Source organism: Indicator indicator, chromosome 7 (genome assembly GCF_027791375.1).
Source record: "Indicator indicator isolate 239-I01 chromosome 7, UM_Iind_1.1, whole genome shotgun sequence".
Lineage (NCBI taxonomy): Eukaryota > Metazoa > Chordata > Aves > Piciformes > Indicatoridae > Indicator > Indicator indicator.
The window spans coordinates 29,289,230-29,310,609 of NC_072016.1; the positions used below are offsets into that span (position 1 = coordinate 29,289,230).

Sequence of the window (21,380 nt, forward strand, 5' to 3'; positions counted from 1 at the left end):
CTGGCTACTAAAGTTTTGTAAAAACCCACACAACTGTATTCCTAGAAAGCCATGGCAGGTTATACCTATTTGCACACATCAATCTTACCTTGTTGCTTAGACACTTTTAATTGCCTTATTCTTCAGCATCTACCCCACATACCCCACACCGCTCATTACTTTCTTATGACTGCTCACAGGTCCCTACAGAACCCCACAAGCCCCATCTAGCAGGTGCCCAAGGCCTGCAAGGGCAAGAGATTGCTCCTTGGAAGAACAACCTCCCAGGGCATGGTGGGCATGGTGGTATTGGGTTGACGGTCAGACTTGATGATCTTAGATGTTCTTTCCATCCTGAATGACTCTCTAGGAATTAGGAAGAAATTCTTAACTGAGGGTGGAACACAGAACAGGTTCGCCAAAAAAGTGGCGGAGGCCCCATCTCTGGAGACATTCAAGATCAGGCTTGAGCAACCTGATCTAAGCTGGGGACTCCCCCGTTTACTGCAGCGAGATTGGATTAAACGACTTTTAAAGGCCCCTTTCAACCCAGTGCATTTTATAATTTTACAACCTCGGCTTCCCTCCCGGTCCGATCCCACCGCCCACACACACCCCGAGCCACCCACAGGCGACCAGAGCTCAGACCGCCGCTCCCCGCCCCAGCCCCGCCCCGCGGCGGCGGCCGGGCGGCGAGAGCGTGTGGCGGCGGCGCGCTCGGCCTGATTTACGGCTGTGCTGCAAACGGCTGCCCCGCCGCACCGCAACGGGCATCGGCAACAAGTCGGGTGAGTTGGGGAGCGGCGACCTTGGGGCCGGCTAAGGCCCGCGCCGAGCCGCGGCCCGGCCCCCCTCCTCTTCGCTCCCGCAAGGCCCGGGCGGCGGCCGAAGCGAGCGGAGTGGAGCCGCATCGCCGCGGCCCTACGGCTGGCCGCGCCGGGCGGGTGCTTCCCCGGGCGCCGGGCAGAGATGGCGCGGTACCCCTGGTAGCCCCCGGGAAAGTTTCCCAAGTTTGCCGGTGGGCCTGCTGGGTTGCCCCGGTCCCGGGCGGGCGCGGGCTCTTCTCTGCCAGCCAGGGCCCGGCAAGGAATGCAACAGACGGCCCGGGATGAAGGCAGGCACTCCTGGCAGGAGCCGCTCGGGAGCGTCAGTCTCCCCTTCCGCTGCCCGCGATGCGGCGACCACACCAGGTTCCGCAGCCTCTCCTCGCTGCGGGTGCACCTGGAGTACAGCCACAACTACGAGGAGAGAAGCCTCTTGAGCAAAAGCAGCCTGTTCTCGCCCCTGAAGGACGTGGAGCTGCTCTCCCCACCGGAGTCCGCCGCCCAGGGCAGCCTGGGGAGCCCCGGCAGCGCCGTACAGCAGAGGGGTTCCTACCTGAATTTCTGCGAGGCGTCCTGCGAGAGCTCGAAGCGCGGGCAGGCTCTAGAGGTGGAAGCCGAGCGGCCCGGCTCCTATGTTGCGAACTATGTGTCGGCTGAGTCGCCCAACGAGCACATACCCAAAACCGGCCTCCCGGGCGCTGACTCCAAAGCCTCTTTCGAGGCGCACGTTAGAGAAAAGTTTAACAGGATGGTAGAGGCCGTGGACAAAACGATCGAGAAGCGAATCGACAAGCTTACCAAAGAGCTGGCCCAGAAGACGGCAGAGCTGCTGGAGGTGCGGGCAGCTTTTGTGCAGCTGTCCCAGAAGAAGCAGGAGGTGCAGCGCCGGGAGCGGGCCCTGAGCAGGCAGGTGGACGTGGCGGTGGAAATGATCGCGGCCTTGAAGCAGCGCCTCAGCGAGTCCGAGGAGGAGCTTCACCGCAGAGAGGAGTAAGTGGGACGGCGAGGGCCGCCGGCTATGTGCCGGCGGGCCAGCACCTGTGCGAGGGGGAGAAGAGAGGGCACGGGTCGGTTGTTTGCTGATTATGCAAGGGCCCGGTGCTTACCAGCTTCTGATCGCTGTATTTCTAGAGTTGCAGCCCCTGTGTCTGTGTTCCAGCTGGCTTTCATGCTTGACTACCCCAGTGACCAACTTCTACACTCCAATACCAGTGCTGGCTTCCATGTTTCATGGAGCTAGGGACAAGTAGATGCTATCATCAGCATGTAGTCTGATTTACATGACACATCTACTCCATTATTTTTTGAAGCAGAGATGGGTGGGTAAGTGCTGGAGGAAATATGTCAGAATACTGAATAGCACTTCTTCACTGAAGTCCTTCCACCATGGTCAGCAGGCTGATCGTGGAGCGGGATAGTCACTTGTGCAGCAGCAGAGCTGTAGCAGAGACAGTACTGAAAGGCCATGTCCAAGTAGATGTTTTGGATGGACACAGAACTGTGAAACCGGAATCATTTATATAGGAATGGGAAGTAGATGCTAGAGACATTCTTAGTAATCTAAGCCATCTAAAAATATGTTCATGATGCATCCATTAAAAATGTAGTGATAGCTTATGTATTATTTATACATGAACTATTTAGTGCACTCAGCACTTGCTGAAACCTTTCAGGCTTTTCAGAGCAACACAACTTATTTTTGGGGAATGCAAATGGAGAGCCTTGGTAATGCAGTGCCTCTAAAGCGATTCATCAGCTTACAAAGGAAAGATGAGAAGTGCTAGTTGCCATGACACTGATCTTAGAAGAAATAAGGAAGGTCGTGTAGGAGTTCAGTGTAGGAAGTTTGGAGGGCTTTCATTGTTCCTTTCTGTAGTCTAAGGACCAGAAACAAAAGTAGGATTCGTGTGTCTTGAGGCAGTGCTATAGATTTCCCAGAAAAAGGGAGAGCAAAGGCAGTGGGATTTGAGCCTCTGGTGTGTGTATCTTCTTTGATGGGACATTCAACAGGCCCTCTGATTTTTGAAATATCAGGTGATCTTCATGGAGAAGAAGATTTAAGGTCTCAAGATGAAGCTAAAGATAATAGTGGAATTGAGATGGATGTGAAAGTATGCTGGAAGGAGGCCATGAAGACAACTTATATTTTGAAGCAGTTTTGGTATTCCCATCTAATCAGGCTCCCCTTATGAGCTCTCTTACAATATGATTCATCCTGCTTGCTCATGAAAAGTACCTTAGAGAGGAATTGCTGTGCAGAGGTCCTTATTCTCTCTGCAGACTTAGAGGGGGGTCATAGGTAAGCAGCTGTCTTAGGACAGATGCTGAACTTCAGATATCTGAAATTAAGTGGTATGAATCTTACCCCAAACTGAACACAGAATCTTTTTAAAATTCAAAATTTGAGATCTACAGGAAAACATGACTATTACAAGAAGGCAGAAACCACTCAGAGAAGCAAAGCCAGATTTCTGCAGTGCTGATTAAGAGAGTTTGTGGAAAAAGAGTAAGGATCGGATGGAATTATCTGGGTATGATATGGGAAGGACACTCTTCTGTGAGAAGACAGCAAAAGCTGCAATGTTTAACTATATTAGGAAGAGGCTGCCTGCCCCCTTGGCAGAGTACTGAGAGAGGAAGAGTCATATGTTTGTGCATGTGCCTCTGCCTAGCCCCAAAACTTTGCCTTTTAGAAGTCAATATGAAGGTACTGTGAGGAGACTGTGAGGGTAGGAAGGGTGTAAGAATAGGTAAAGTTCATCTAAAAAATGCACTGTATGGCTTTCCAGTGGAAACAGAATGGTATAATTAGCAACTTAAGAAGACGGGTAGGTATAAACAATGCTTTGTAAAAGCAGGACTAGTACTTCTAAGGACAGATGTTCAGATTCGAACCTCTGAAAATGTCTGGGACTCTTACCCAGCAGCAAGGAGGGAGTGGATGGCCTGCGCAAGTAGAAGGGAAAAGAAAGGACGTTCATGACTTTGGTAACAACAGTGTAACTTCTCTGGTGTTCTCGTGGACTGGTGGTAAATTCTGAGATCCTGGCTAGATACTCAGTCTTTTATGTGTTCAAAAACTTACTTGGTGTGCTGAAAAGACTTTCTCCTTCAAAAAAGGAGGATCTTAACTTTGACTTTGATTTCTGGAAGTAGTCCAGATGATTAGAAAGCCAAACAGGACTGCTTAATGGAAATTGCAGAAGCAGGAGTTCTCACTGCAGATTGTGGAAAGTCAAAGACAGCCCTTAGGGACTGCTTTGATACTTGCTGACCTTCAGAAATGCTTTCATCAGTTTCTTTGGATTTATTTTTTTTTAATAAGCAACCTTGTGACTATAGATCACTTTTCCTAAATCCAGAATTAATACTGAGCCACTGAAAAGTTGTTGCTCCTTCCCTGAAGGCCCTCCATATCCTATTTCTAAGTAAAGGAAATCAGTCTTCCCTGACTTTATCCCAGATAAAAGACTTTATCTGAGATAAAGTCACTAAAACTTTTTTGGAGGCTCTTACAGAGAAAAAGATGAAAAATTTTATGGGGATCACTTCAAGTAACTCTTGAAAAATAACAGTGTTCTGATAAAGAAGTTACAGATGTTTATACTGAGCTCATATTTGAGTATTCCTTCATGTCCACCTACTCCGTCAGTATTTTATATGAATGGACAATAACTATCAGTGATGGAATTACTCCATAATACTGAATTTAACAAATTTTCATCTTTATAAAACGTGCCCAGATAAGCCATGGACCTATCTGAGCTGTTAGGATAGATCTGCTGGTACATGTAAAAATGAAAGACTTAACCAGATACAGAAGGTAAAAGGCGGTGTATTTTTGGGCTTAACCATCATTCCTGACCTGTAAATTTGCTATTAAAAAAAAAAATATTCAGAAAACTTCCTGTTTAGAAGGGTGTACAACAAGATGATGACATCCAGAGTGCAATTGTACTGTACAGATCTGATTTTTGGATCTGATTGTCAAGACAGTCTTGAGAAGACCGAGAGGGGATCTCATCAATGTGTATAAATATCTGAGGGGTGAGTATCAAGTGGAAGGGGCCAGGCTCTTTTCGGTGGTGCACAGTAATAAGACAAGAAACAACAGGTTCAAGCTTGAACATAGAAGATTTCACCTCCACATGAGGAGAAACTTCTTTACACTGAGGGTGACGGAGCACTGGAACAGGCTGCCCAGAGAGGTTGTGGAGCCTCCTTCTCTGGAGACTTTCAAAACCCACCTGAATGTATTCCTGTGTGGACTACCCTAAGTGATCCTGCTTTGGCAGGGAGGTTGGACTCGATGATCTCTTGAGGTCCTTTCCAATCTCTAATGTACTGTGATACTGTGACAAATAGGAAAGCTAAGGGAAATAAAAAAAAAGTGCACGAACAAGAATAATTTGATTAGAAAGCCCCAAGAAGGCTTAAGGAGGAGAGAGCAAAATTCTCTGTTTAAACATCTGGGTTTCCTGAATGAGGAGATGGAGTTCTTCTAGGCCTCACATCTTCCCTTTGTGACTAGCCAAGTGGAAGAAGACATTGCACTGCTGTGATTGTGACAGTCCTCAGCAGAGATGGCAGACCTGAGGTCGCTTTGACTTCATAGAATTTAATTTCTAACTCTCTATTCTACCTGTAAAAGCCTCATATGACCTGAGCATTTTCCTGGAGCAAGCATGTGAGATGGATGGATGGATACATAAAAAACTCTGATCTAAGTGGGCTGCATTGTCAGAAGCCAGTTTCTCTGATGGGTTTTCCAAAGCACCAGCAAATCTGTAAACCTCATTAATTCCATAGGGAGTAAATTCTTCTTGGAGTTGCATTGTTGTTATAAATCAAGGCATCCATTTCAAATAACAGCATTGTGCAGTTTTACTGCTGAGCAGTCATTCCTGTGAGAGGGAGAAATGTTGGTTTAGGCCAGCAGCAGGCACAGGGCTGTCCATTTGAAGAGGCTATAGGGTCAGTAAAGTTATTTCTAAAGAAATACTTGGCAGTTGATTATTTTTTATTTGTTTTAAATAAAGCCTATAGCAGTCCAACAAAGGCAGCAATAAAGTGAAGGTATCTCTTTGGTTACATGTTATTTTTGTCCCCTTTCAAAAATGGCTCCACTAATACGCACACAGGTATGCACTGTTACCCTAGTGCGATGTCCTCAAGGAGATGAACAGGTGGAGATACCATGCTAACTGTGCTAATACATAGTTGAAGTACTGTTATTCTAAGCACAGAAAAGTCTTATAGCAGACACTCTTGTGTCACCCTCATATTTAGAAAGTCAAAGGGTAAAGCCTTTTTATTATGTTGCAGGGGGAGGAAAGAAAAGTGGAAGTTCTAGACAAGCAGGCAGTTACCAAAGACAGGTCTTAGTTCACCAACCTGCCTCATTTGAGTCCTGGACAGTTTTGATGAGTGATGGCTACAGGGTCATGCTTTTAGCAAAGCTGCTGAGGAAAGGCATGATCTAATTTAGAAAATTTGCCCTGAAAGGAATTACTCAATGTTTGATGAAGGAGAATACAACTTGAATTGAGTACTGTGATCTTAAAGATAACACAGAAGTCTGCCCTAAGGGAATAAGTCTGTGTTGAATAAGATATAAATAAAATAATTTAAATTAAAACCAGCTATGAATTGAGTTCTAGAGGATGCAGAGAGGCTTGTTTCTGGAAGTCATGTAAGAAAATGAAACTGTTAGAGTTTGATTTTTCCCTAAGTCTGAACACAGCAACTGTTTGAAGTTATGGTCCTCAGCTGGAAGCTACATTCAGTGGTGTCTTAAACAATTGCACTTTGTCTGCTAATTATAGAGCAAAAGCACTAATGTAGTACATTGCCATATGTCTGACAGTAATTTCTTTAACCAGTCTAATGTATTTGTCATGACACTGTCAGCTCTGGCATAATCTGGTAAAGCAAGGGCTATTTCAGAATAGCTGTGCTATGTGTAGTTAATCTTGCCACTGTCTTCACCTTGATTTTGCAATTAATGGAATTATCCATACAAGTAAAATCTCAACAGTGGGATTAACAGATGGCTCTAGAGATCACTGCAATTTATGCTTTAAAACAGCTTTCCTTAAAATATGATTTTCAGTTGTTTTGATTTTGCTGCAAGTAGAATATGACCACAACTATTATCCTTCCACCCTCCTTTCCAGGTAGTCCCACTCAGTCTTCCCTTTCATCTTCCCACTTTAGATAGGTTCAAGTGTAGCATGACTATGGCTCTAAAATAAAGCATTTTAATCTTCACAGTGCCACCCCAGTAAATTCAGGGCTCAGCCCACTCAATGGGTACAACTTGTAGGACAATAACTTTCTGAGGGGAGGAGGTGTGAACTTCTTAAATCCAATATGCTCATAGTGGTGTAGGAATGTGAAACCACAAACGAATGAGTAACAGTCTTCAGGCAAAACTCTGATGGGATGGTGGATAAGGTCAGTGGTGTTAATGAACACACACATTTTAAATATTTTCACCAGTAAATCACTTGTGAAATTTTCACATACACTGCTACTTACTGTAGTAGGAATTTGCCCTCTTCAGGAAAATAAGTATTTGATTTTTGTATTGATTTTAGGCAGAGTTATTCCAAACGCAGCTCTCTAAAGGGATTTGATACTTGGGTGCAGAATCCATGTAGAGCCTCAGCTTGTCTCCACCTACAGAGCAGTTGCAAGTGTTAAACCTGCAGTAAATAGCCCTGGCACCAGTATTATGCCTCTGTAGGAGGGCTTGGTTGCAGCGTGAGAAATCATTAGCCCTTCTTGTCAGTTGTTAAGGAGATGGAGCTCTCTCAACCTTTCCATCTACGCTGTGTATCACATGCTTAATTGATGAAAGCCATACAAATACTAAGGGTGGCTGCATGGTCCATGTGCCAGCCACTGCTCCAGTAAACAAGAGCTGCAGTTCACTAGTCTTGCAGGGAGCATTGTATAATCTAGTGGTAAAGGCAGAGTAATAGATGTCACCTGGTCAGTCTATGATTTGTAAGTTTATTTACCACATCTTATGCTGTTTCATGACAACTGCCTCCATAAAGGCTTCAGGGTAAGTGTCAAAAGAGGCTATCTGCAGTTTTTCTGTGAGGGCAGTTAGGCTGCAGTTGGAATGCAAAACACCAAACTAGTTAAGTCTGATTAACTATAACAGGTTGACTCCCTGGCTGAGTCTGATTAAAGTAAAAGCTTTGGCAGCAAGTCCTCCTTGCCCGTAGTGAATCCTTGCCTCTGCAGTTGTTGGTGCTCAGCTGAAAAAACGAGTTGCCTGCTGTGCTGTAATAAATTTCCCTTGGACTCCTCTGGCTCTGGGAAGAGCTCTTCTCCAGCACCCTGGCAGTACAGGCACCTCCTGCTCCTCTTGCACACTTTGTAGGGTTGCATCCCTCTTGTCTTTCCCTCTCATTTGCCTCACCCTTTTGCCACTTTCTGGGCAACAGCAGTGATCCCTCCCTCCTGAAAGCAAGACACCCAACTTTCTCCCTGTTGCCCAATCACAGCCCTTTAACAAAGTGGTTTACAATACAGAATACCTTAATATTAGCATAGTAAACTATGAGTAAACAGATGCGATCACTCTGCTGTCCATTGCAGAAATTTACAGAGATCTGAGCAGCACTGAGCATTATCACAGAACGTTAGGGGTTGGAAGGGACCTTAAAATATCATCCAGTCCAACGTCTCTGGCAGAGCAGGATCACCTAGAGCAGGAGACACAGGAACATATATAGGCAGGTTCCAAATATCTCCAGAGAAGGAGATTCCACAACCTCTCTGGGCAGCCTGTTCCAGTGCTCCATCACCCTCACAGTGAAAAAGTTTTTTCTTATGTTCACATGGAACCTCCTATGCTCCAACTTGCACCCGTTGCCCCTTGTCCTATCATTGGACATCACTGACAAGAGCCTGGGTCTGTCCTCCAAACACTCACCCTTCACATCTTTATAAACATGAATGAGGTTACCCCTCAGTCTCCTCTGAGCTAAAGAGACCCAGCTCTCTCAGCCTTTCCTCATAAGGGAGATGATGTTCCACTCCATCTTTGTGGCTCTATGCTGGACTATTTCAAGCAGTTCTCCAGAGTCCTTCTTGAACTGAGGGGCCCAGAACTGAACACAATATTCCAGCTATTGCACCAGGGCAGAATAGAGGGGGAGGTGGCCATCACCATGAAAAACAGGAGAAGCATCAATTTTTTGACAGGGGCAAGACCAGGGCCCTTCCCACTATTTAAATGTTGCCTCCTTGCAACATATCTGTCTTGCAGAGAAGTTGTCACTTTCAACCACTTCCTGGAGGAAGCAGCAGAAAAAGAAGTGAGGGGAAAAGCCAGGCTCCAGCACTTCATCGAGAACCTGTTGCAGCGCGTGGATCTGGCAGAGAGGCAGCTAGAATATTACCAAAATCAGCAGATGGTGTGCACCCACACTGACATCAGCGAGCACGTGGTAAGCCAGCAAAATCCTTCCCTTCGTTGTCACCCACCATCAGAGGGAAGCTACTTGATTTGAATACAGTGGGTCAGGCTAATTGCTACTCCAGACAGATCTGGATTTGTAAATGCTCCTTTAGACATGTTTCATTTATGTTTTAAAATGGCCACTTCACATGAGTGAAAGGAGCAAAGAGTATAAAGTAGCAATAGCCAAAGATGGTAAAGGGAGGGCAGAGAATAATGAAATGCTTGCCAGGTACTTAATAATTTTTTTCCAGCTTTGGTTATTGCTGCTGCTGTCTTTGCAACAAACACCTTGTTTTATGTCACACAGTGACTTGGAGATGTTTTGGGAGATTTTCAGGAAAGATGTGGATCCTTACAGAGGATATATCAGCCTGGTGGCAAATTGGCTTGCTTTTTGGAGTTGCCTATCACAGGATGCTTAGAAATAGTGAATGGATTCCCACAGATTAGAAACCAGACATACCTGAACATTATTTTTTTTAAATGCAGTATTTTTTTAAAAGCCCTTGTTATTGATACTTGAGCTCTGTATTTTCCCTGCAATGTGTTACATTTATATGGAAAGGGTTAGCCACATGAGTTCCAAAGAACATTTCAGATTAAATGAATACCCCTTGCTGCCTGTGCTAAAGAATTGCTCATCCTGGGATGTGAGAGGAAAGGCATTTGATCATGCACAGCACAGAAAGATATGTGATGGTGGAAAGCAAAGGTTTCCATAGCCATTGGTAAGACAAAGACCTGCATAAATGTAGATGTGCTGAATAGATTTCAGCACAGGACATATCAAACAGTGTCTGAGAATACCGAGGGGGAACTGTAAAGATGGGCCTTAGTATCTTGATGTGTTTACTGGGATCCCTGGCTCAGCAGTGTCCCTTGGGGAAGGCACTAATTTTTGAGGCAGGTGCCCTGCTTTCTGAGTGACTTCAGCATTCCTCTAAGGTGATCCACAGATTTACAGATTGCATCAGGTTGGAACGGACCCTCAAAGGTCATCTTGTCCAACCCCTCTGCAGTCATCAGGGACACCTCCAATTAGATCAGGCTGCCTGGGGCCATATCAAGTCTGATCTCAAATCTCTCCCTCCAAAGCCTGACCTTCAGGAAGTAATTACAGAAAAGCACACCATGAGATGGCTCTAGATTCCATCCAAGACAGATGATAAGCAAAGTTAGGCTGGGTAAAAATCTGTCTGCAAAGTGTGGACAATACTAGGGACAGAGGGAATATTTACTAGAACATAACCATTTCCAGCTGCTAGATCTGACTTGCTTGGCTCAGTGACTTCATAAAATGATATTAAAGGGCTCAGTTTTGTAGCAGTGATGGGAGATGAGTACAAAGAACCAATTTAGTACCCAGACTGAGGGTACAGAGCTGACCATCCTTTCCTGATCACCTCCATTAAAAGAGGGACTAGACAAAGCTTTTCCACACTGAACCAAAGCACTGTAAAAAAATGGAGTCACGCAAAGTTTTGCTGGTGCTGAGACTATGCTGTCCCCTAGCTGGTCTCAAGCTTTGGGGTGGAAAGAGAGAAACGTTCGTGTTCCTGCCCTCCACCATTCAGTGCTGGTGTAAGCAGAGCCAATGACTCTTAGCTGGAGTTTTCAAGCTGCTTGTATGAGGGAAACGTTTCACTACAAAATTAAAGGCTCTGTGAGAATGGTAATTTAATACAGCTTATTCAGGCACTGTCCTTTATTAATTATCTTGATCACAATAATTACTTTTCTTTGTATCCACACTGTTTATTCTAATGTGAAAGATCTCTGTTCAGCCCACACTTCTTCAGCAATTTACTGTTGATTATAGCTCCGCTAAAAAAATACCAGGGAAAAAAAATTCAACCACTAACAACTCACAAGTTACAAATTTTAAAACCAGCTGTAATAAGATGGAAGAATTATATGTAAAACAGTCGAGTTTTTTAGTTTCTCCCATGAGTATTCTAGTTTTAACAGCAGGTGAGAGTGGAAATACGATTTTGAAGGCTTTAATTACTTGATAATGTAATATTAGTAACTTGTTTCTGTTTTCTTTGCAGTTTACAGACATTTCATTAAATAAGAAACCCAGATGCCTGTATGTATATATCTTTTATTTTTATCTCATAAGTAACTGGACATGCTTTTATTTCTGCTTTTGCATTTCACCTTATCCAAAAGCCTGAATCAGGTTGGGTTTGGATCAGGTTCTATACCTGAGCGTGAGCTATATTTATGTTATATAATGGTGGAAAGCCGTATTTCCGCTAAATCAAAGCTAAAATGCTTTGTTAAATGAAAGACCCCTTCCTACTGACTATTGCAAAGCTACAGTAGTTGAATATCTTCAGCAAACATAGGCCAAGTTTCAGCTGAAAATATGCTTTAACATTCTGTAGGTAGGAGACAGTTGTCATTTCCTAACTGACAGTGACACTGTTGACTTCAAAATCACATATAAGCAAACAAGTTCCCTGGCAGAGAACGGGCTCTATCAACATCTCAGGTTACTCAAGCTGAGTAACTGTCCTGGGAACAGCAGAAGGAATTGGGGGGTGGTTTCCCATGTCTTTGCGACTCTGTCATTAGTCCCAGTAGCTGGCTCTGAGGATCATGCATGCTGCTTGGCCAAGTAACAGACAGTGCATCCTTCCTCAGGGCAACCTTTCTTAGTTGGGACACAATTGTGGGCCTTTTTCCCAATGCCACAAAACTTGTTGCATCACCACAGGTCTGGAACTTCTGCATCCCTGCCAGATTTGTTTGTGTCTGACCAGTGGGTTCAAGAATTAGTGGAAGACTGAGAGACACATGAACAGATGGATGGGTTGGAAAAGAAACTAAAATTACAATATATATCCTACTGGGTTAGGGGTGGGGCTTTTTACTCTTCTGGTTGGTTTTGTTTTTCATACATATTAGAACTAGCAGGCAACTGGCCATATTTTTACCCTTTTGTTAATAAGCAGTATTTGCATGAGGGGTTAAGCATGGGTTTTTCTACTTTTTATAGGTTTGTGGGTTGGTTTTTTGGTGGGTTTTTTGTTTGTTTTCTGTTTTTACCTACTGATTTGAAATTTTGGAAAAACTTGATTGTTCAGAGTAGACTGAGTTATGCACTTTTCAAGCTTCTACATGTCTTCTTATGATTGGAATAAAGGAAAATAAAATTGAATTATTACTAGTGAAGTCAGTGACTCAGGGAGATGAGACCTTCCACTGTCGAGTCTTTGGACTAAATAATAATGCAGTTTGGTGAAACTCATTAATTGCTGACAAACAGTGGGAGTTCAAAGACATACATCAGATTATTTAAAAGTTTCTGTTTGACTATTGATATACTTCTTCTTTGAAATAACACTGTCAAAATTTAAATTCCATGGTATCTTTTATTTGGAGTACCCAGATAAAAATATCCCAACTTGTCCTACAAAGCAGAGAGAATAGAGAGAGGATTCTTAGAGGGGTAGGAAAGTTTTCTCTTGTTTTGCTTGTTCTCTGGATGAATCCAGCATTTCAATTTACCACACCAGCTGCTTTTTAAGAGCACTAGCTAGGTTTAAATGATATGTACCAGTTAAAACAATTTGGTACTGTTACTACTCATCCAAAAAAAACAAAAATTCAGTATAATCTCAAAAGGTTGGGTCCACTGATGGCTTATGTTTGGGATCAGTGGCTGCATTTGCAGTCCCTCTTCCGCCAAGGCTTCTGCCTTGCTTCCCAGTTCCTTTTCTCTTGTGTCTCCTGGCTGTTTTCAGGAATTGGCCCATTGAGGGCATGGCAGCACTTTGCTCACTTGCCATCTCACAAAGGCACTGAGATGTACTAAATCAAACTTTAATGCCAGCTTCCGTTGTGAAGAAACTATTTGAAAAATACCTTATGTTTGTGAAATGCAGCAAGAAGGGGATTGTTCTGAAGTGCCTGTGGTGCATTTAGTTACATTATTTCACTTTCCCCATAAATGAGACAGGTTAGGAATGTATTTGAGTAGAATTTCAGCCTCTCACAGCCACTTGTATCACAGTACTGCTGTTCTCATAGAATCCTAGAATGGCATAGGTTGGAAGGGACCTTAGAGATCACCTACTCCAACCTCACCACCATGGGCAGGGACACCTCTGAACTAGACTCACCTGCTCAAGGCCTTATCCAGCCTGGCTTTCAATACCCCCAGGTAGGAGGCATCCACAGCCTCCCTGGGCAGCCTATTCCAGAGTTCCACCACCCTCATAATGAAGAGCTTCTACCTACGCTCCCTCAGCTTCAAACCATTCCCCCTTGTCCTATTGCTAGACACCTTATGAAAAGTCCCCCTGCAGCCTTCCTGTAGGATCCCTTCAGGCACTGGAAGGCAGCTCTAATGTCTCTGCAGACTCATCTCCTCTAGGCTGAACACCCCCAATCCCTCTCAGCCTGTCCTCATAGCAGAGGTGTTCAAGCCCATGGATCATCTTTGTGACCTTCCTCTGAATTCATTCCAACAGCTCTGTGTCCTTCTTATGATGGGGACACCAGAACTGAGTGTAGTATTCAAAATGCGCTCTCACCAGAGCAGAGTAAAAGGGAAGAATCACCTCTCTTGACCTGCTGGCGTTGCAATTCATGGGTATCTTCATCCATCTTCTTACCCTGACTGTACATTAGGGACAGACACCCATCTTGTCTACCATAAACAATTTAAATGTAGTTTAGCTCTTTTAGGCAATCCCCTCTGATCTTATTAACCTTGACCACCTTGTTTCATCATTCAGCAAAGCAGAGTGACTAACATCACCTGCAATAACTCCTACATAAGCTTTGGGAATAAACGATGAGACTTTTTTCAATGTAACATCAGATAAAAAGAGAGCATTACATCTTTTAACAACAACTGATGGACTGTAGGACTGATCAAAATCAGAGTGGTCAGCACTTGTACATTTAAACAAACCCTTTCTAGCCCCCCAGCAAGTGGTCAGAGCCCAGGCCAGCACAGCATAGTGCCTGCAAGCTCCAGCTTCTATTTGCACAGCATTTTCCCCACAAAACTTCCCCAAAGTGAAGTCTGATTGGCAAAGCTGCCAACCAGGTAAAACTGTGCTGGAAGTAAGGCTCAGTTCCTGTGCTGTTGACCGGTTCTCTCACTACCTCTCCACCAACAAATGAAGAGGCTTTCTTTCATGACATAAAGAGCAAGACAGGGCTTGCCACTGTATGCCCTTGAACAACCATAACTTTTTCCAGAACTGGCTTTTTCAAGTGTGTAATACTGTTTAATTCCCCAAAGTAATACTACAGGTACGTAATTTCCAGAAATAACAAGCTATGGAAAATAGCCCTGTGGGAACCCTTAAGAGATCAACTTCTACATCAGCACATCTGTTCTCTGCTTCAGTCACAGAAGCAGAGCAGACATGAGCTGGTGCCTTACATTCGAAGTGCTGCTGTTACACTACGTGAATCTGCTGTAGAATAGTTTGAGATTATGTTAAAAGGGACTGTAATGATCTTACTTAGCTAAACTGTGGAGCTCTGGTTTCAATGTCAAATTTCAGGCCAGAGGGCATAGGTCAGCCTTTGCTGCACCATGCACCATGCTATCTTTCCACTAACCTCACCCGTTTCAGCAAATCCTGCTGGGCTTGAACCATCACAGAGAACAAAGAATTCAGTTTACTTTGGCCTTTAAGCTTTTGTACCCTTTTTCCTACTGATTTCTGTAGTCCCCTTACCTCTTCTGTTACTTCAAATCAAAGCCAAAAAGCTTTCCCCTAGTTGCCAACACAAAGGCAAGAGCGTAGAGTTTCCTGAGCTGTTGGCCATTGTAACAGCAGTTCTCCGGGGCCTGGCTGGAGTCCAGGGCAGTACTGAGATAAACCACGAAGTTCCTGGACCCACTTTCTACTGCTGTTGGTGCTGTGTGGTCACCCAAAGACTTCTTTGCAGAAGTTCTTCAGTATGACGGTTGTGAGACATTGGAATAGGTTGCCCAGGGAGGTTGTGGATGCCTCCTCCCTGGGGGTGTTTTCAAGGCCAGGCTAAATGAGGCCTTGAGCAGCCAAGTCTGGTTGAGAGGTGTCCCTGCCCATAGTGGGGAGGTAGGAGTAGATGATCGCCAAGGTCCCTTCCAACCTAAGCTATTCTATGATTCTTCGATCTTGCAACACTGTTTTTAACTTCAGCCTGATCCTGTAAAACAAGGCAATTTCTGTCTTCAAAAACATATGGGTTTGGGATCTTTGGGGGACGTAACGCTTTTCAGGATCAGATAACAGTTACTAATAATCACTATTATGAATTTCAGGAGCCGAGGAAGTCAGCATGCTTCATATAACATCCCTGACACAAAGCCTCATTCCTTTCAAAAAGGAAGAATTTTGTTGAAAAAAGCAAAGGATGAAAAAAACAGCTTGCAGCCAGTGAAATGCTTCCATGAACCTATTGATTGCTCAAGAGAAATCTGGAGAGTCCAAAAGAAAGGTGAACCAGTCTCCTCTGCCAGGAAAGTGAGCACAAAATCAAAGATGGGTAAAAAGGCAAAAGCGCTATAGGAATGGTTAGCAATACAGAGTAATGCAGGAGCTTGGCTTCAACAGAATGAATACTGAATGAAGTTAGCCTACTTTTTCCTATCCATCTGGCCATGCCAAAACATCTCAGATATAACATATAGAACTATATCCAGTATGGAAGGTTTATATTGTCTAGTAATGCTATTCCCTTTTTGGGCGTTAGGAGAGAAGTGACTTTCTGTTTACATGGAGGGTTTTCTATTTATTTATTTAGCTTATTTTAAATTACTGCAGTTACCTTGCTGGGCAGTACTGTAGCTGTATGTTTAATTATTTTAGTGACAGCATGTGGCTTGGCAATTTATTTTCCATTTGTGCTGCTGCTGGATTTCAGAAGAATCCATTTAATCGGCACCTAAATAGTCAATCTTTCAGCTTAGGTACAAGATCAACAATTAACTGTTACTTGCACAGACATATTTAGATGGTGAAGGTCTACCTGAAGGCTGTTACAGCAGTAGATTGCTGCTTTGGATTTTCTGCTGGAAGCCCATTTGGGTACATTTCCATATTTTATTACATACATTAAACCATTCAGTTCTGCTGGTGGCCACATAGTCTGATGGGACAAAGCTTGGGCTGCTCCAGTTTCTCAAGCTCATCTTTCAAATTCCAGGAGCTTTATGGCTTTGCTGTATGTACCAGGCTCCCACGTCACTTAGCAAGGAGACCAGAAGCTGATTCTGCAGCCTTGACAAGCAGAGAATGCACTGAGCTAGAGGAGAAATTCCAGTTCAAGTGAAAGGCTGCTAAAGCAGCATGTGACATTGCATGCCACCATGTCCAGTGCCTCTGCTTGGTTTTGGGCCTAAAATGACTATGATCATAACCAAAATCCTTTGCACTTTTATCTCTGAAGAATCTGCAGGGCTGGGAGACCTCTGAATTTCATCTAAAAACCTAAGAGCAAGGAAGTTTGCATTGCTTTGTGCCAATTAAAAGGATCCTTACTTACCAGAGTATTTATCAAGGTAATTGTGTGCACAGTTTTTTGGCAATGTGAATCCTCATGCCACGTTTACAGATATGAACATCTTGTCGATGTTAATGATAAGATTTTGTTTTCTCAAAGAAAGGCTAGGTGAGACAAGTTTGTGTAATTTTTTTTTAAATGCTTATAACAGATGTAAATTGTTTATGTGGAAGGTGATTTTTACGGTATGTACAAAGATTTGTGGAAATTTTTTTTTTCAGTTTTTATAACTGTAAGCAGTTAAAAGACAGTGTATCACAGTATGATTACTGCTGCAATAAGCACCTGAGTTGCAATATTTTTAAAGCAAGAAGATGACTGATCAGTCAGGTAGGATCAGGTAACTACAGATGTAATACATTTGTCAGTGTACAGAGCTCCCAGAAAGTAGCAGAGTGAAGAAAGAGTATTATTCCTCACTTTTATTTTAAATAGCATATATGGAATAATCAGATCAATGTTTAAAGTTTTTCAACACTGTTTCAGTAGAAAGTCACAGTGTAAAACCAATTCAGGTATTTAGGTTGTAATTAAATAATATTGAAGTGTCATTATGTCACTAGGCCACACTTGGCCTTATGCTAGGCATCGTGTGTGGTCAAAAGGAGTTGTTAGTTGTGTTGCATGGATTCAGGTCAGACTGTTTTACAACTTTCTTAGGCAAGCCACAAAATAGAAACATCCTCAAGTCTTTTCATTTTATAAACCTGAAAAAAATTACCCTTTTCAAAGATAATAAAGCTGAACCTGAGAAAGATAATAAAATATGTTCATCCTTTCCTTTATCCACTTGGCACTGAAAAAGATATTTTTAAATGCCTATCTACTCTGTTAATCACCAAAGCTAAGTACAACTACTAGTTCACAAATGAGATGTTTATTTTATTATTTCTTGCACCAAAATCTTGACTGTAAGTTGTTCTTTTGGGGGAGGAAGAGATAAAGAGTAAAGGAAGTTGCATGTTCTTAAACTGTTCAAAGCCTAAGTTACAGTTACTTGCCAAACAAATGCCAGGTTAGTCAATTAGAAATTGGATTGTACTGTAACCCAGATAAAAATTTTCAAATATATAAACATTCTAATAATAAAGATATATTTCTCAGTTACTGTGTCTATTTAACTCTGTAAAATGCAACATTTGTCACAAAAGCCTACCCAGCCACAGAGTAAAGACAAGAAACAGCAGCCCTGCTTGGACTTTGGTTTATTACTTATTTGGTTTATATTGGAGTAGATGATCTCTATGGTCCCATCCAACCTACCCTATGACTCCTCAAGTAATACACTACCGTGTCAGTGAAGTTGAGCTGTGATCTTTCAAAGCATTACGAATTAACCTGGAAGACAGCTACAGCTGTCATCTTGCCCACATGGCTTGCACGTTACCCACTCCTCTCCTACTGTGATACTGCTCAAAAATGACTCAGAGAAGCTGCCCAAAGCAGAGGCAAGGGGTAGTGGTGGGACGTGCCAGGCAAAGGAAATACAGGGCAGAGGGGCTCCTGGGGAATGTGGATGATCTTGCCAGTTGCTGAGACCTGGGTTTTCATGAGCTGTCCCCCTAGTTAGACTTGGAAACAGAGGTGTTCCCATGGGAAAACAGGTTGTTGTTCAGATGATAACCTATGAAAGAGGTGCTGTATAAGACTGGAAGAAGAGGAGATGAGGTCGGTCTGACACCCGAAAGCCTGAATAATGTTCATCAGATGTAAAAAAAGCCCTTTCCCAGTGATGTTTACACAATTCACTAGCTCACTTTTGAAGTTTGTGTGATCATCAACAGAACTTAGCTACTGGACGTATCAGCTCTACATTCATGTCCCATTAACAAAGGTGGAACAGGTGAGGATCAATACGCACACATGGCTCAATGTAACTGGTGTTAGCTTCTGAGAACTTCACACGGAGATAACAGTAGAACTGGAAAACATAATTTTAAAAATAATTTCTTTATATCTGAAAGTGTTCTGACAAAGTTGACCACACATCTTTGGAAATTAATTTGAAGCACAGTTACCACAATTTGCCATTTTAAATGATTTTGAAGATACCTAGGTAGGTTGCATAACATAACAGTGCTCACATAACAGTGAAATTCACTAGGATCCAGATGCCTCATTCCAACATATATTTTTAATATCACAGCTCATCCATGTACCAAGAGCAAGTCAGGTCTGACCAACCTAGTACCTTTCTACGATGGTGTAAGATGTCATCTATTGACTTTTGTAAAGCCTTTGACGGAGTTCCCCACAACATCCTTCTCTCTATGAGATACAGATTTGATGGGTGGACTGTCCAGTGAACAAGGAACTGGTTGGATGATCACATCCAAAGGGGCAACAGTTTGATGTTCAGATGGAGACAGGCTCAAGAGGTGGCCTTCAAGGAGACCAGGACTGCACTGAGACCAGTGCTGTTCAATATCTTCTTCAATGGTATCGACAGCGAGATTGAGGCACCCTCAGCAAGTCTGCAGATGATACCAAGTCACGTGGTGTGGTTGACAAATAAGAAGGACAGGATGCCTTCCAGAGGACTTGGACAGGCTGGAGAGGTAGACTGAAGAGACTCAGGAGGTTCAATAAAGCAAAATGCAAGGTCCTGCACCTACGTTGATGGAACCCTTTATATCAATACAGGCTGGAGGGTGATGAAACAGAGCAACCCCACAGAAAAGGACTTGAGGGTGCTAGTGGATGAGAAGCTGAACATGAGCCAACAATGTGCACTTGCAGCCCAGAAGGCCAATGGCATCCTAGGCTGCATCAAAAGAAGTGTGGCCAGCAGGTCAAGCGAGATGATTCTGCCCCTCTGTTCTGGTGAGACCTCACCTGGAGTACTGTGCTCAGCTCTGGGGCCCCCAAAACAAGAAGGCCATGGAACTGCTGGAGTGGGTCCAGAGGAGGGTGGCAATGATGATCAGAAGTCTGGAGCACCTCTCTATGAAGACAGGCTGAAAGAATTTGACCTGTTCAGCCTAGAGAAGAGAAAGCTCCAGGGAAACCTTAAAGTTGCATTTCAGTATCTGCATGTGTGTCGGTGTGAGCTGAAATTCCCCCCCCCACTGACAATAACCAGGCTAGCCCAGTCTGGAAGCAAATAAAAGCTGTATTTACAAGCAAAATCTACAATCTATGATGAAATGCAATGAATACGTACAAATATACAAATTTACAACATTTACAAATATATACAATCAACAGAAAAGCACAACTGATCTCCCTTTGCTTCCCCCCAAAGGGGACCCTTCCCAAAGGGGCCTCTCTCCCAGGAGCTTCTCCCCCCAGATCCCCCTGGACAGAAAGCAGAGTTAGTTAAGCAGAAAGTTGTTAACTTAGCTGCCAAGGTCAGTGTGTTATCTTCAGCCAGAAGAGAAGAAGAAACAGCAGCCAGACAGCCCAGCAACTGCCCCCACTGCCGAATGCAGAATGTGCCGAATGCCTACTTTGTTTTGGGTAATAGTTCTTAAACATTTCTATCTATCCAATGGAAGTGTTTAGAACAATCGTTATTTTGCTTTCTTACACCCAATAGTGACTTATTTACACTCTTTCACTTTCTCTGTTTTGAACTTGCAAAGAAAAAATTAAAAAGACAGTTTCAAACCATCACAGAATGGCACCTACAGGAAGGGTGGGGAAGGATTGTTTAGAAGTGCTTTGTGGTGGTAGGACAAGGGCCAATGGTTTGAAACTGCAGCAGGGTAGATAGGTTGGACATCAAGAAGTTCTTTACTATGAGAGTAGTAAAAGACTGGGCAGACTGAAATAGTTGAAAGTGTACCTGCTGACTGCAGGGGAGTTGGACAAAACGATCTTTGAGGGTCCCTTCCAACTCAATGCAATCGGTGAATAACTAAAAACATCTGGGTACTGACTGGGCTCTTACAGGTCAGCTTCCTGCTTGAAACATTGTATTCTGACCAGTATGGAACATTATAGACCAGGAAAATAACAGATTAATTGAAACCTGGACCTTTAATTAAAGGTACACAGAAAAACACAATCATTTTGAGATGCTTCTAACAGTTAGAGAGTGTGTTTTTAAAGCACTTGATGGCATCTGATCCCCCTCTTCTACCTCAATAGTTAAAGCAGTCTCCCCCCTCCTACAGCAGACCTGAACACATTTGTTTTGTTTCTAAGAGAATTACGGGAAACATTCAACAGGATATTCATATTCAAAGGGATGGTCATCAATTAGAGCAATTACTAGGTCAAAGAAATTACCACTTCTCTCATGCCTAATAATCCTTCCAATGCCACTGGCTCTTTCAATCTACTTGAGCAAAATTCTGCTCTTCTCTCCCTTTATTCTGCGTCACCAGATAGTTACCTCTATTTATTCTTACCTCAGACTAATGCTGATTGTTTCCATACATCCTGTCTGAAGTGGTTGGAGTGGACTATTTTAGTCTTCTCTGCAGTGAGCATGGGCATTATTTTGTTAATTTTTTTTTTAATAATCCCAGAAAATGATTTTATGACATGAAACATACAACAGGCTCTTAAAAATAGATCCTGTTGTGACATGAACAAAATGTCCTTTCCCATTTTGTTGCTAATGCCAC

General features: G+C 43.3%; 1 protein-coding gene across 2 annotated transcripts; it reads left to right on the top strand.

Moving 5' to 3' along the window:
• The first annotated feature begins 1,068 nt into the window (after positions 1 to 1,068).
• Positions 1,069 to 15,812, top strand: ZNF365 (zinc finger protein 365). Of its 2 annotated transcripts, none has more exons than XM_054382545.1 (4): positions 1,069 to 1,793; positions 9,091 to 9,320; positions 11,299 to 11,374; positions 15,566 to 15,812. In XM_054382545.1, exons 1-4 carry the CDS (start codon positions 1,069 to 1,071, stop codon positions 15,810 to 15,812), a joined length of 1,278 nt encoding a protein of 425 aa, XP_054238520.1. The 2 variants fall into 2 exon arrangements, with proteins under 2 accessions (XP_054238520.1, XP_054238521.1); XM_054382546.1 differs by having other exon boundaries at positions 9,091 to 9,271; positions 11,337 to 11,374.
• The last annotated feature ends 5,568 nt before the right edge of the window (positions 15,813 to 21,380 follow it).

Bases quoted from the DNA above. Each gene is read 5' to 3' on its own strand.
- ZNF365 (XM_054382545.1), top strand. From the start codon at position 1,069: ATGCAACAGACGGCCCGGGATGAAGGCAGGCACTCCTGGCAGGAGCCG. The intron at 1,794-9,090 runs GTAAGTGGGACG...TCTGTCTTGCAG, and splicing joins GAGCTTCACCGCAGAGAGGA to AGAAGTTGTCACTTTCAACC. The intron at 9,321-11,298 runs GCTACTTGATTT...TAATTACTTGAT, and splicing joins TCACCCACCATCAGAGGGAA to AATGTAATATTAGTAACTTG.